At 48.3% G+C, this 14929-nt stretch overlaps 1 protein-coding gene across 3 annotated transcripts in view; it reads right to left on the bottom strand.

Moving 5' to 3' along the window:
* The window catches only part of ITSN1 (intersectin 1), a 116163-nt gene that overhangs the window by 57882 nt on the left and 43352 nt on the right, over positions 1-14929 (bottom strand). For all 3 annotated transcript variants that reach the window (XM_054514071.1, XM_036381532.2, XM_054514072.1), the window contains 7 exons: positions 14059-14196; positions 12274-12389; positions 10405-10667; positions 7219-7368; positions 6255-6395; positions 508-595; positions 204-343 (listed from right to left, as the gene is read on the bottom strand). In XM_054514071.1, the coding sequence (XP_054370046.1) occupies positions 204-343; positions 508-595; positions 6255-6395; positions 7219-7368; positions 10405-10667; positions 12274-12389; positions 14059-14196 (1036 nt within the window). The remainder of the gene's footprint in view (positions 1-203; positions 344-507; positions 596-6254; positions 6396-7218; positions 7369-10404; positions 10668-12273; positions 12390-14058; positions 14197-14929) is intronic.

The following is a 14929-nucleotide window of genomic DNA, read 5'->3' on the forward strand; positions in this document are numbered from 1 at the left end:
TAAATTGAGTCAAACCCTGAGTTTGGAAGCTGAGCAGCATTTTGTTAAATAAAATAAAAATCAAATCAAATCCTCAACAGACAGGTTGAGAATGCTCCCCAAACTGGACATTCTTAATCATTTCAGTTCATTTTTCCCCCCCACAGTCAGGTTAGAAAAGAATTAACTGGACATTCAGAAAGGCTTCAGGAGGCCTGGGTTACCTTCAGCTGATTATTGAAAATATCAATTTCCTGCAGTTTAGATCTGGTTTCTTTCTCCACCTCATCCAGCTGCTCCCGGAGCTGCTGCCGTGCCAGTTCCTTGGCTTCCAAGGCTCTTTTGATGGTGAGCAGGGAATCCCCTGGGTTGGAACACATGGTCAAGTCAGTATTTTCTTCTGCTTAGGTCACAGAAAGCAACATCTCCCCATCTGCACCTTGCAACACACAAAGAGCAATTCCAGGGGACAGCCCAGAGAGGGAATGTGCCCTGGCCCAGCTCAGGCCTGCCCCAAGATCTACTCACTGTGCAAACTGTTCTGCTGGACCTGCTTGAGCTGGTCATTGAGCAGCTGCTTCTCTGGAATCAGCCTGCCCAGCATCTGCTGGGACTCCTGGAGCACAGACAGGGGCAGGGAAAACAAAACAGAACCAGGCACAAAGGTGAGAGAGGCAAACTGCAGCCAGCACAGCACACCTCTCATCTTCATTTCTGCTTTTTCCCTCGGTGAATGATGTGTTATTGCTTGTGTCCCTCCTTTGTGTTAAGATCTTGTCCAAGCACTGCCTGTGTGACACCCCCAGAGAGCCCAGACATTCTCTGCCAGTCATGGAATTGATCTGAATCTCACTGAATATTGAACCTGGCGTGGAATTACCCAAAACTGAGGGCAGGGAGACAAGGCTAAATTTGAGGAAATGTTCAAACAGGCACTTACAAAATGTTTAATTCTGATTTTAATAAATGAAACACAGAATCCCCAGATCCCTGGTGCTGGCCCAGCCCTGCCAGCCCATGCAGTGCCAGCTGTGCCCCATGGGCACCTTGTCCCCAGCCCAGAGCACTCAGTGCCACCTGCAGGGGACACCTGCAGGGCTGGGCACTGCAAAGCTCCCTGGGCAGCCCCTGCCAAGGCCTGAGCTCCCTTTCCATGGGCAAATTGCTGCTGCTGTCCAAGCTGAGCCTGCCCTGGCTGTCCCCTCCACTAATAGTTAATTAATAATATTAACAACAGTGTTAATGATTAGTAACTTAGGTCAGGAATAGAAAGACAAACATTTACAGGAAGAGAAAATACAGACTTTCCTTTTAAAGGAAAATATTCTGGCCAAAAGCCATGAAACACAAGCCCTGTGGGATGACAGTCCTTGAGTCCTTGACCTCTCCACGCTGAACTCTTGGCAGAGGGCTCTGATCTCAAACTCAGCACGTGGCTGGGAGGTTGTGAAGTGCTGTGTGACAGGGGTCCCTGCAGGAGATGTGTGTGTGACACAGCCCTGTGTGTCACAGGGGTCCCTGCAGGAGATGTGTGTGTGACACAGGGCTGTGTGTGACAGGGGTCCCTGCAGGAGATGTGTGTGTATAACACAGCCCTGTGTGTCACAGGGGTCCCTGCAGGAGATGTGTGTGTGACACAGGGCTGTGTGTGACAGGGGTCCCTGCAGGAGATGTGTGTCTATAACACAGCCCTGTGTGTGACAGGGGTCCCTGCAGGAGATGTGTGTATATAACACAGGGCTGTGTGTCACAGGGGTCCCTGCAGGAGATGTGTGTGTATAACACAGCCCTGTGTGTCACAGGGGTCCCTGCAGGAGATGTGTGTGTATAACACAGGGCTGTGTGTCACAGGGGTCCCTGCAGGAGATGTGTGTGTGACACAGCCCTGTGTGTGACAGGGGTCCCTGCAGGAGATGTGTGTGTATAACACAGGGCTGTGTGTGACAGGGGTCCCTGCAGGAGATGTGTGTGTATAACACAGCTCTGTGTGTGACAGGGGTCCCTGCAGGAGATCCTCTCCCTTTGGAGGATGTTATGGACATATTTTATAAAAAATCCTTAGCTAGGATTTTTTCTCCTGAGAAGCCTCAGAGGAAAAGAAAAACAATGGTTATCTGCTGCTGTGGAATGCAACAGGTGCATCTGGGATTGGTCTCATGTGGTTGTTTTCAATCAATGGCCAATCACAGCCCAGCTGTCTCAGACTCTCTGGTCATTCACAAGATAAGATTTCCTTTCCTTTCCTTTCCTTTCCTTTCCTTTCCTTTCCTTTCCTTTCCTTTCCTTTCCTTTCCTTTCCTTTCCTTTCCTTTCCTTTCCTTTCCTTTCCTTTCCTTTCCTTTCCTTTCCTTTCCTTTCCTTTCCTTTCCTTCTGATGAAATCCTTTCTTCTATTTTTAGTATAGTTTTAATATACCATTTTCTTTTAATACAATATATATCATAAAATAATAAATCAGCCTTCTGAAACACGGAGTCAATGCTCATCTCTTCCCTTGTCCTGGGACCCCTGTGAACACAGCCACAGGAGGATGCTATAAATGTATTTCCTGTAGAGCCCTGGCCCTTTCCAGAGCATCAAGTGCCACCTCACACACTTTTCTGAAGCCTGGACCTCCCAGCTTGAGTTGTCAAAACACCTTCAGCAGCACGAGGTGAAACAGCACCTGAGTATCAATGCCCCATCCTTCCCACAAACCCTGGAACTTCTCTGAGCAGGTCTCTGGAACTGCAGGCTTTTGAGGAATCAAGCAGCTGACAGCTTCAATTTGTCATGGAGGGTTGCAAGTGACATCACTCAATGCTAAGAACAAACGTCCCCTGATCCCTGAACACCAGAGTGAGCCCCAGGGGTGTCGTGGGCTCCCCATCCCTGGCAGTGCCCAGGCCAGGCTGGACACTGGGGCTGGAGCACCTGGGACAGTGGGAGGTGTCCCTGCCATGGCAGGGGTGGCCCTGGGTGGGCTTTAAAGTCCATCCCAACACAAGGCATTCTGTGATCCCACAATTCCATAAAAAGTTTTGATTTTGGTTAAAGCCAGAACTGACTGCACTGCCATGGCTTTGGGCTGTCCCACTTTCCTCCTGCCAGACCCTGATGGGCCCTGCAGTGCCCAGCTCAGCTCTGAGCATTATGCAACAACTGCAGCCTCCTGTGAGCTCCTGATGTTCCAGAAAATACCCTGAGACAGCACACAGCAGCCAAGGACCTTAGGAATTCACAAGCAGCAGAATTCACATAAGCTACAGATCAGATTATGAGCAGCTGCACGTGTCCCTCCCAGCTGCAGGGCCTGACAGCAACAGAGCCCTCCCAGCCCCCCAGGGACATCCCAAATGCTGAGCACTCCAACCCTGCCCTGCCCTGGGGCAGCCTCACCCCCAGTGCTGGGGACAGTGCTGGGTGTGTCAATGGAAGATCAGAAGCTCTTGGACAGTGTGCAGAGGAGGGACACGGGGATGGGGAAGGGTCAGGAGGGGCCCCCGAGGTGGCCTGGGCAGCCCAGGCTGGAGCAGCCTGAGCTCAGAGCTCCCCGGGGCTGCAGCTCCTCCCGAGGGGCAGCGCAGGGACAGCTCCGAGCTCTGCTCTGGGACAGGGACAGCACCAGGGAGCGCCTGGGGCTGGGCCAGGCCAGCTCAGGCTGCAGAGCAGGGCAAGGTCCTTGCCCAGAGGGTGCTGGCACTGCCCAGGCTGCCCAGGGAATGGGCACGGCCCCGAGGCTGCCACAGCTCCAGGAGCCTTTGGCCAGCGCTGCCAGGGATGCCCAGGCTGGGCTTGCTGGGCTCTGGGCAGGGCAGGGCTGGCACTGGGGGATCCCTGGGGTCCCTTCCCTCAGGACATTCCATGACTGCCATCCTGGGACTGCTGTCTGCCTGGAGCAAATGGGAAGCACCAACATACACCATCTATAGCCTTGCTCTGGTGGGAGGTTCCCTGCCCGTGGCAGGGTGCATGAGCTTTAAGGTCCCTTCCAAACCCAACCCCTCTGGGTTTCTGTGGCTCTGAGAAGGCTGCAGGATCAACCAAGCAGCAGAATGGACAACATGAAACAGAAATTCTCCTTCTCCAAGTACAAAAAGCACCAGAGGAGAGCATTTGAGGGTGGAATGTGATCACAACATCAGCTGCTTTGTTTGTAAAGGCCAGAACACTTCCAAAGATCCCAGATTACTCAATGCACTGAATAGTTTGGGGAGTGTGTAAGGACAGAGAATGCCAAGGCACCCTGAAGGTCAAGTCCTGTTTCCTGAAAGCCCAGACAAGCATGGAATGAGCATCTAGCCAAGAACACCCACCACATGGATTCCACATTCTGAAGAAACAGATGAAAGAAATGAACAGCACCACAAACTCTGGAAACTCGTGCAACAAGAAATGGCCAAGAGTTGAGCCATGTCCCACATGGATGGGAAATCAAAACCCAGCTCCTGCCTCTTGGACAAGGGAAAATTCTCTTCAAATCACCTGGGAGCCAACGTGTTCAGCAAGGAGGTAAAGAATGCCTGCAGCACTGAGGTGTTTCCAGCATCGCCCAGGGCCTGGGGAGCAGGACCTGCTGAGAGCCCTGCAGGCAGCACAGAGCCTGAGAATGGCACACATCCTCATCCTCAGCACTAACTGGGACACCACTTCTCCCACAGGTTCCATGAAACTGCATCTTGGCAGTAATTAATAGGCTGAAGGGTAATTACTCCTCTGAATGAACTCATCTCCCCACAGCAAGTGTCAGATGTATTAAACTGAACTGCTTCCAATGAAGATACATCACACTGCAAAGATAATGACAACATTGACTTTATAACCTTTTTGAGAGTTGAGAGGATGAAAATCCACTTTTTTAAAACCCATTTACATCTTTGTCTCTCCTCTACAGATGAGATAGGAAAGTTTAAAGGATATTTGAGAAAATATTTTGTTTTCAGGAAAAAGCTTTAAGGCTCTCCCCAGACAAACTGTGGCTTTTTCTCCTCAGTAGTGACATTTTCTGAGATCACAACTGGGATAATAAAAACACCCCAAGTGACACAAAGGGAAATGTCAGTGGTGGAGATCAATGGGAGGGGAGCAGACATCAGCACAGCCACAGCTACTGCTGCCAAAGCACCTCACAGCCCAAAACCCACCAGAACAACTGCCAGGGAAAGCTGGGATAAAAATTATAACCTTTATAATAAAAATGTTTATTATTTATAAAGTATTATTATAATATTTAAATTTAAATACATTTAAATTGATTAAAATTTTTATAAAAAGCACACATCCTCAAAAAACCAGTCTAATAATCTGAAGATTGTGAGTTTGATCCTGACACAAGGCACCACTAAACGTTGGTTTGGGTTTTTTGTTTGTTTGTTTTGTTAGGGTTGGGATTGAAAGTGTTTGAGATGGTATTTTGTGTTTGGATTTAGATGTTTATTATTTTTTACTTACATTATAGTTGTGTAAGTTGAGAGTTTTATAGTATTTTATTAATAAGCTATAAAATGGTTTTGTATTTATCTTTATAAGGTTTTCTAAGGAAAAATTATTTAATTAAGAAATTATATGTAATTAATTTTATTTTTAACTTAATAACTAATTACTTTTTAACTTAATCACTAATTTTTATAATAGAATAGCAGGATTAGGTTTTCAGCCAGGTTTTACACCTCAGCTCCCTAGGTCTGAGATTCTTTGTAGTGGAACAAACACCCTGAGAGCCCCCATGACCAGCCAAGAATTCATTTCAAGCCCTGTGCAGTATTTAGTGAAGAGAAAATTTCCTGAATCAAATACTACAGCCCGCTGAAAAACCCTTACAAACTACAGTGGATATTCTTTCACTAAAGGCTGCAGCTCTCATGTGACAGAATTTCAGTAATTTCAGAATTTCAGTAAGAAAGACAAATGCCAGGCTTAGACCAACAACTCCCTGATTTCACTGTGAGCTTCTATTTCCAAAGTTCATTATTTTTTATGATTAAAAAGAACCATCAGGAAGCCCCTTCACTGCAGTCAGCTCTGCAAAATTTCCACAGGACAATTTCCTTCTCCCGCCCCCAGAACCACCTGCAGCCAAAGCAGGAGCCCAGGAGGATGAAGGGAGGGATAACCCCAGACACACCTGCAGGTGGAGGAAGCAGTTCCCAGGCACCTCTGAAGGACATTCATTTACAGGAATGACAAATTATCCTTAAGTGTGAGGAACAGCTCCTTCCAAGTTTGCTCAGGATATTGATGTTTTTGAGGAGGTCAGAATGCAAGGCTAAGAATAAAAATAGAGGACATTTTCTCACCTGTAGCTGCTGCTGCAAATGGGTGATTTCTGCAATTCTGAGTTCTCTGGATTTATTTGTACTTTCAATTTCTTGTCTTTGGGTCGACAGCCGACACCTGATGTCCTGAAGCTTCCCCTCCAACTGGTTTCTTTTATCATTCTTTAAAAGAAAAGAAAAATATCTATATAATAATTTTTTTTACCAAAACGTTTGGTCATGCAAGTCTGGATTTAAAAACTTCTTTTAAAAACTCCTTTCTTAAAACTCATTTACATCTTTAGCCTGTCCTCTACAGATGAGATAGGAAAATTTACAGGATAGTTGAAAAAATTTCTATTTTTTCAGGAAAAAGCTTTAAGGTTCTCCCCAGACAAAATGTGGCCTTTTCTCCTGAGTAGTGACATTTTCTGGGATCACAATTGGGATAATAAAAACACCTCAAGTGACACTAAGAGAAATATCAGTGGTGGAAATTCTAGAAAACATAGAAAACAAGCAGAGCCAGGGCAGTCACCACCAGGGTGTGCTTGTGTTGGAATTTGCAGGGCAGCCCCAATGAGGGGAGAGAATGGTGCAGCTGACTCCATCTTATTAGAATGTTAATTAATTGCTTTATTATACTATATTATTTTATATTATATTACACTATATCACATTACATCTAAACTGAATCTGCCAAGCACTCAACTGCACAACTGCCCAGCATTTTGTGACTGTCAGTGACAGTCCTGACACACACACACACCTGGTCCTGACAGGCCAAGGAAACAAACTATTATTATTTTGGGTAAATAACTTTCATATTGCATTTTACTTTGGCACAAACACAGGCACAGCAAATGAGATAAGAATTGTTTTTCCTTTCTCTGAGGTTCAGAGAATGTGAAACCCAGAAACATTCCTGCGAAGAACTGTGCCTTGCTTTTCTCTGTGAAATGTGCTGACACTTGTGTGTTTGAGCTGCTGCTCCACCATCACTCACCAGAGCTTCCAGCTCGAACTCCAGGGTTTTCTTCTTGGCCTTGAGCACCACGATGTCCTCCTGCTCCTTGTTCCTCTGGTTCAGCAGCTCCTGCCGCCGGTTGCGCTCCCACTCCAGCTGCCTCTGCCTCTCCAGCTCCCGTTTGGCAGCCTGCAGGGTCAAACACCAACAGCTGGAATTTGGGGTGTTCCTATTCTGATATTCACTCAGAATGTTGGTACAAACTGGGCTGCTCTGGGCTCTGCACACACAAATTGTACAGCAGGGGATGCCTTGGGAAGGCTGACCTAGACCAAAGACCAGACAGAGTCACAGAATAAAGCAGGGATTGATTCAAAGGATCTCCTCCATGGATGCACCTTGGGCAGCACCAGAGCCCAGCCAGGGCTGCACCCAAGATGAACCAAAATGGCCCCAAAATGCACGGCCGGGCACGGGGTCTGTCCCTGGGATCAGTTCTGCTCCATTTGCACCTTGCAGTTCATTGTCCCATTGCAGCTTTAGCCCCTGCAGTCCCACCCTGCTTGTTTTTCTCTCTCCAGCCCACGGGGTTTGTGCTCTGGGGCTGAGATTTGGGTCATTTGTCCTTGGTGCCCAGCTGGAGCAGGAATTGTTTTGTCTCCCTGCTCACTATCCCATAATATAAAGCTCAGACCAACACACTAAAGCAGCTCAGAATCTGAAGATATAAAAGCTAAACCTGAGGCATCACAGAGGTGACTGAACAGAAACCCCCTCTGTTTTCCAAGATCCAGTTTGCTGATTTAACAGTTGTTTAGTACCAGGACAGATTCAAATCTCTTTCCAACCTCTGCCATCAGACCCTCTGCAGCTTTGCAAAGAACAGCCAAGTGTTTCTGTGCTGAACCTATCAAGGTTTGGCAATGGGAGAAAAGGGGAGATTTTTGGGTTAACCAGGGTGTGTTTCCTTTAACAAACTAAAGGCCAGGTTGGATGGTGCTACCTGGTCTGGTGGATGTAATCCCTGCCCATGGCAGAGGGTTGGAACTGGAGGATCTTTAAGGTTCCTTCCGACCCAAACCATTCTGGAACTCTGTGAAATGAACTCAGCCCTAGAAAATCATGAATGCCATAAGCTTTTCTTCATTCATTCATACACCTCTTAACATCAAATATAACAATAAAAAGTTATTTTTAAAGAAGTGAGAGGTCAGGAGCATGTTGTCCTAGATGTCAATGTCTCATCCATTCATTTCACAGGACAAATGAAACAAAAACTGCCCCTCCCTTGCCTTTAACACCCCAGAAATTTTAGTTCCTGCTGTAAAAGTTTGCTCCCCATCCTGGCAGCAACACACCAAGTGCCCAGCGCTCATCTGGATGCTCCCAAGCTGGGGCACTGTTGGAACCCTGGATGCTGATGATTCCAGACTTTCTGTGCTGCCAGGCACTGACCCCCAGAGAACACTGCACTGACCTGAGGGCCTGGAGAAGCTTCCAGAATGGAATGGCAGAACTGGGATTGTGGATGTGGAGTTTGAATGGAAGTGTGTGATATCACAGGGGGGAAACTCAGAGTTTAAGGGTTTAGAATACAGGAATAGAGAGAAAGCAAGATGGAGGGTTTAGGGTGGAGGCTGCTCCTTCTTCTCCTCCTTCTCCTCCATGGGTTTGGGTGGTTTTGTGTCATTGGATAAAAAGTCCCCATTGCAGGCCATGGGTGGTTGGATATTGGGTTAAAAGTGAAAATAATTGAGGTGTCATTTCTTAATTGGACAGTTTATTATTATTATTTTTACAGGCCTTAAAAGGCCTTGTAGAGAGAGAGACAGGGCTCCATTTTTAGTTTGTTGGAGTGAAGTGCTGCAGAACTCAGGGTTTGTGAGACTGTGACAGAGATAAGAACTGATCAACATCTGAGTCCCGTTGGAACCCAGGACATTCCTCTGGCTGTCCTGGAGGACTCAACACCCTGGCAGGGGGCTCAGAGACCTTGGCACAGAGTCAAAACCACCTGTGCCTTGGATTTTAACCCATGGAAACAATTCCCAGCTTTGTGTGAGGAGTTACAAGCCATGAGAGTTTGAATAGAATGACAGTGAATTTGTCACAGGGTGGAAAAGTAGAATTTTTGGGATTTAGAATGGGGGTTCAGGAGGCAAGATGGAGGAATCTGGGCGTGTCCTGTCCTTCTTCTTCTTGTCCTCCATCTTCTGCTGGGATGGTGGCACTTCTGGATTGGAGTAGAGACAGACTGTCTGACACAGGTGATAGGTATTGGAAAATGATTGTAAATGAAGCACATGTAGTTCTTAGTATAAAAGCTAACACCGCCCCGAGGGTGGTCAGTGTGCCTCAACCCAACCTGCTGGACAGACCTCAGCAGGTCAGAGAAGGAATGTGATGGATAAGAGAAAATAAACAACCTTGAAAAGCAGAGCCCAAGAATCTCGACTTCTTCCTTGGTTGTGGGGCTGGGAAAAAAGACTCTTTAATACCTCAGGAGTCACTTCAGCAACACAAAATCCGAGAAGTCCCAACAAGAAACTGTCTCACATTTGTTGGGGAAGATGAAACAGGAGAGCCTTATCAATATGATTGTCTGGCAAAAGATTGTGAGAATATGGAAACTATAAGTGAGATTGAAATGAAAGCAAGCTTTGAGATCCCTCAGTTACTGAACAAGTGGAAAACAATGGTGTGGCCACTGAAGGTGATCCCCTTTTGATGGAACAACACCCTCTGCTTGCAGACAGCTCCAGGGGCCAGAGCAGACCCTGCAGCTTGGCAGAGGGGCCCAAAGAGGAGTTTGTAGGGTTTAAAATGTAACACAGTGTGGAAATGTAATGATTCTTATAGGCTGTATGGAAATGCTATGGGATTTGTATCTTGTACTGGATTAGTAGAATATTCAACACAGATTTATGGTATTGGAATGGGAACCTCGCCCTCTTACCTTTTTACTCTCTCACCCTCTCATCCTCTCTCCTCTCTCTTCTCTCAGTCCTGCTCTGAGCTGTGTCTGGCAGCTCCAGCAGGGCCCTGCCCCCAGGCCCTTTGCAATGAACCCCAAGTTCCAGCCCTGGCTGCAGGGATCTCTCATCTCCATCCATCCCATCCATGCTACCCCCAACACTCCTACTACACACATTTCATCCCGACCTTGGCCAGATAAGAAGCCAAGACTGCAGAGGGCCCAGCCCCTGCTGTGCTGCCCTGGCTCACCTCTCTCCTCTCGATCTCCTTCCTCCTCTCCTCCTCGCGCTGCCTCTCCAGCTCGCGCTGTTTCTCCAGCTGCTTCTCCAGCTCCAGCTGCCGCTTGCGCTCCTGCTCCTGCCGCTCGCGCTCCTTCCTCTCCTGCTCGGCCCTCTCCAGCTGGGCCAGCCTCTCCTGCTCCTTGCGCTGCTGCTCCAGCAGGGCCTGCCGCCGCTTCTCCAGCTCCAGGTTACCCCGCTCAAAGTTCTCCCTCTTCTTGTCCTCAAATGTCACTTTGTGCGTGGAAATGTGGGGAAAAGGACAGTTAAACTCTGCCACTGGCTTGGGAACAAATACACCACTGCAGAGATCCAAAGGAATTCCCAGCAGAGGGAATCCACCTTCAGCAGGGATAGCCCTGCACCTCCCCACTAGGGATAACGGCTCCACAGCCAGCCTGGGCTTAGTGTGGGAAATGGATTTGTAGAGAATTCTCAAAGCCTCACAAAAGGCTCACACAGGGTGCACCTGTATGCAAACCCTGAGACAAGAAGTGCTGACTTAGAAATGCCAACTCAGAAATGCCATGGACTAGGACAGACATTGCTGAGAGAGAAATGCAGCTAAAATAAAGTGTCAAAGGATGGCCTTGCAAATAAGACCAGGTACCTTGGAGAAATAGAACTGTGAAAGACTGACATTGCTGATCCCCTCAAATCACATCCTCAGCAAACCAAGGAGGGAATTCCCATTCACATTCCTCATTCCTTGCCTTTAACACCCCAGAAATTTTAGTGCCTGCTTTAGTTCCTCAGGCCTCCAGCTTTCTCCACAAAGCTCAGCAAGTGGGGATAATTTAGACAAACCATTCTCCAGCTGATCCTCCATGAGGACATGGATCTGGAATTCCTCTGTACATGGGATAATAGCAGCAGTCCAAGAGCCAACACTTCCATTAGAGCAAAGAATTCAGCTGCTGACATCATCAAAAGGCCATTATGCAAATGACCAGAACTTACTTAAAGTTGCTTTTCTCATTAGATTACCCATTAATGTCAGGAAAAGAAATGGTTTAGGTTCTCGGGCAGCTGAGTCCAGGAAGTCTGGATTCCTGCAGATCCACATCCTCCCCATCTCCTGTCCTAAAGAGTGGCCTCAATTCCAGCACAGCTTCCCTGACATCCCTCTGCAGTCCCAGGGACCGTCCTTCCTCCTCCTCAGCACCTCCATCCAAATGGTTCCTTCCCTTCACTTTCTGCTCCTTTTCACACCCTCTGTGCCATTCCCACAGCCCAAAGTGCAGGTTTCTGTCCCTTGTGTGGCCAGCATGGACATTTTTGGGATGCAAGGCCAGGGAGAGCCCACATTGCCGTCCCAGTGTGCACAGCTGGACACATCAGCCCAACAAGAACCAGCTCAGTTCTTGTCTTTTTAGTCTGTGCCCCTTTCCAGCTGCCAATTCCCTCTTCCTTTCCTTCTTTTCCTGGAACTGCTGCAATCTGTATAAAGCCCCACACTGTTTCACAGACTCCAAGGAAACAGCTCTCTGTGGGAATACTGGGATCTTCCACAGAGCACCTCAGCCAAGCTTTGCTCCACCTCAGGCAGAGGGTGAAGGCAGCAGGAATTCCTCCTTGCAATCCTGTGCCAGGGCTGCCTGTGTGGGGAGTGCAGGAGATGAGGAGCCTGAAGGCTCTTCCCATCTCCAGTGCCACCAAGCCCAAGGATCAGGCACAGGAATGAGCTGGACCCTGCAATGTCTTGGTTGTGCCTCTGACCTGTCCCAAATTGCTCTGGAAAGACATTTCTCAGTCAGCCCATGTTTCCTCCCAGGCTGTGACCTGATGGGAAACCCCTCTGAGAACAGCACATTAAATATCCCTGCTTTGCCTTGCTCACCTGGCAATTTCTTTTCCAGTTGCTGCTGTTCTTCCTCCAGTGCTGGTTCTTCTGGTAACCTTTGGTCTACAGACACTGAGCTGGCAGCAGAAATGCCACTGCCAGAGCGGACTCTTCTGCCAAGGAAACAGGAACTGGGGGTTAACAGAAGCCAGGCTACCCAAATTATTTACTATTTAATGTTGAGATCAAATTAAATGCAATGCTGTAATGTTTCATGGCACTCAGTGTTCGTTCAGTGCTGCCCAGAGGGTCTCACTCAGGCATTGCCTCAGGAGAACAGGATTGTCCAGGACCCAAGCAGCTCACAGGTGAGCTGAGAACCCCAGTCCCAAATTCTGCTTCCAGATGGGTTCAACCCTGTCCCCAGAATCTCTCACTTGGGGGGAGATTTTTGCCCAGCCAGTCTGGGTTTGGGGAAATGCTGACCTAAACTACAGCAAAAACAGCAGAGACAGAGGAAGAGCTCACTACAGTCAAGCTAAAAGCAAGATCCCAGGTGGAATACAAAAAAATTGGGACTCTTTAGAAGGACACCTGAAGAACCCAGTATAAATACACTTATTTTGATTGCTGTTACTTTCTTCCCATCTATTCCTCCACAAAGAAGTGAAATGGAGCAGGAGAAGTGATGAGTGACCCCACTGCTCCCAAACCAGCTGTACCCAGGGAGGTCTGGATGGGGTGCAGAGCAAATCCATCCAGGAATTCCAATACATTCTGACTGCTCTGCAGGAGTATAAGCCTGAACTTAAATCTAGATTGAGCAGCCTGGAAGGTGTGCCAGCATCAACACCCACCCAAAGCCTGCTCTCACAGGGCAAAAGGTGAGGGCTCAGTGCTCAGTTCCTGTGCTTGACACTCCCAAAACCATCCCAAATGACACACAGAACCCAGGAGTGGGACTCCAAAGGGATGGGCAGTGACTGAATGAAGGGACTGAACTCCAAAGGGATGGGCAGTGACTGAATGAAGGGACTGAACTCCAAAGGGATGGGCAGGTACCTGAATGAAGGGACTGAACTCCCAGGGATGGGCAGTGACTGAATGAAGGGACTGAACTCCAAAGGGATGGGCAGGTACCTGAATGAAGGGACTGAACTCCCAGGGATGGGCAGTGACTGAATGAAGGGACTGAACTCCAAAGGGATGGGCAGTGACTGAATGAAGGGACTGAACTCCCAGGGATGGGCAGTGACTGAATGAAGGGACTGAACTCCAAAGGGATGGGCAGGTACCTGAATGAAGGGACTGAACTCCAAAGGGATGGGCAGTGACTGAATGAAGGGACTGAACTCCAAAGGGATGGGCAGGTACCTGAATGAAGGGACTGAACTCCAAAGGGATGGGCAGTGACTGAATGAAGGGACTGAACTCCAAAGGGATGGGCAGGTACCTGAATGAAGGGACTGAACTCCAAAGGGATGGGCAGGTACCTGAATGAAGGGACTGAACTCCAAAGGGATGGGCAGGTACCTGAATGAAGGGACTGAACTCCAAAGGGATGGGCAGGTACCTGAATGAAGGGACTGAACTCCAAAGGGATGGGCAGTGACTGAATGAAGGGACTGAACTCCCAGGGATGGGCAGTGACTGAATGAAGGGACTGAACTCCCAGGGATGGGCAGTGACTGAATGAAGGGACTGAACTCCCAGGGATGGGCAGTGACTGAATGAAGGGACTGAACTCCCAGGGATGGGCAGTGACTGAATGAAGGGACTGAACTCCAAAGGGATGGGCAGTGACTGAATGAAGGGACTGAGCTCCCAGGGATGGGCAGGTACCTGAATGAAGGTGGGATGTACTCTGGGGGCAGGGCAGGAGGCAGTGGCTGACCAGACATGGCTACATCAATGAGGTGCATAGCCAGGATAAACTCCTCAGCTGTCAGCTTCCCATCTTGATCAATGTCAGAGAGATTCCTTGTTAAAGGGAAGTGAAAAGCAAGGAAATTATTAATTATTAGAAATCACTGTTCAAAGGCATTGCTTCAACATACAACAGTTCTAAATTCATTCAATTTTTCTGGTTTTTTCCACATTACTCTGCTTTTTCAAAACAAATGAACAGCAAAGCCCAAATGCTTCCTTATTTCCCCCATTTCTCGTGGCTGTCTGTCTGAAATCCAACCTTGCAGCCACAGCTTCTCCTTCACCTGCTCTGGGTGCTGCCAGGAGCTCCTTCGTGCCAGAGAAGGACCTTGAACCAGGGGAGTTCTCTTGAACACCTCGTGAACACCCAACAGAACCAGCTCAGGTGTTTGGCAGAACTTTTAGGTTTGGTCTCCTTCCTCCCTGGAAGCTCCTGTCTCACATTCCAGGGCACCCACTGGCAGTGCAATCAAAGCCATTGATGTTCTAGTTCCGACAAGCACCAAGCCACCCTGGCATTATGCACATATCAAAAATTACAGACTCATGTCTCTGGGTGGCCCCAAAGCAGAGCTCCAAGAGAGGCACAAAATGATTTTATGATTTTACTTCTGTTAGGGTGGTGTTGGACAAAATTAACAGCCAGGGACAGCACCCAGGGAGCAGATGGAGTGAGCAAGGGCAGAGTTAGGGTGGGTTTTAGGGAAAGGTTCTTCCCCACAGGGTGCTGGCACTGCCCAGGGAATGGGCACAGCCCCGAGGCTGCCAGGGATGCCCAGGCTGG

Source organism: Molothrus ater, chromosome 2, assembly GCF_012460135.2.
Source record: "Molothrus ater isolate BHLD 08-10-18 breed brown headed cowbird chromosome 2, BPBGC_Mater_1.1, whole genome shotgun sequence".
NCBI classification, from domain to species: Eukaryota; Metazoa; Chordata; class Aves; order Passeriformes; family Icteridae; genus Molothrus; species Molothrus ater.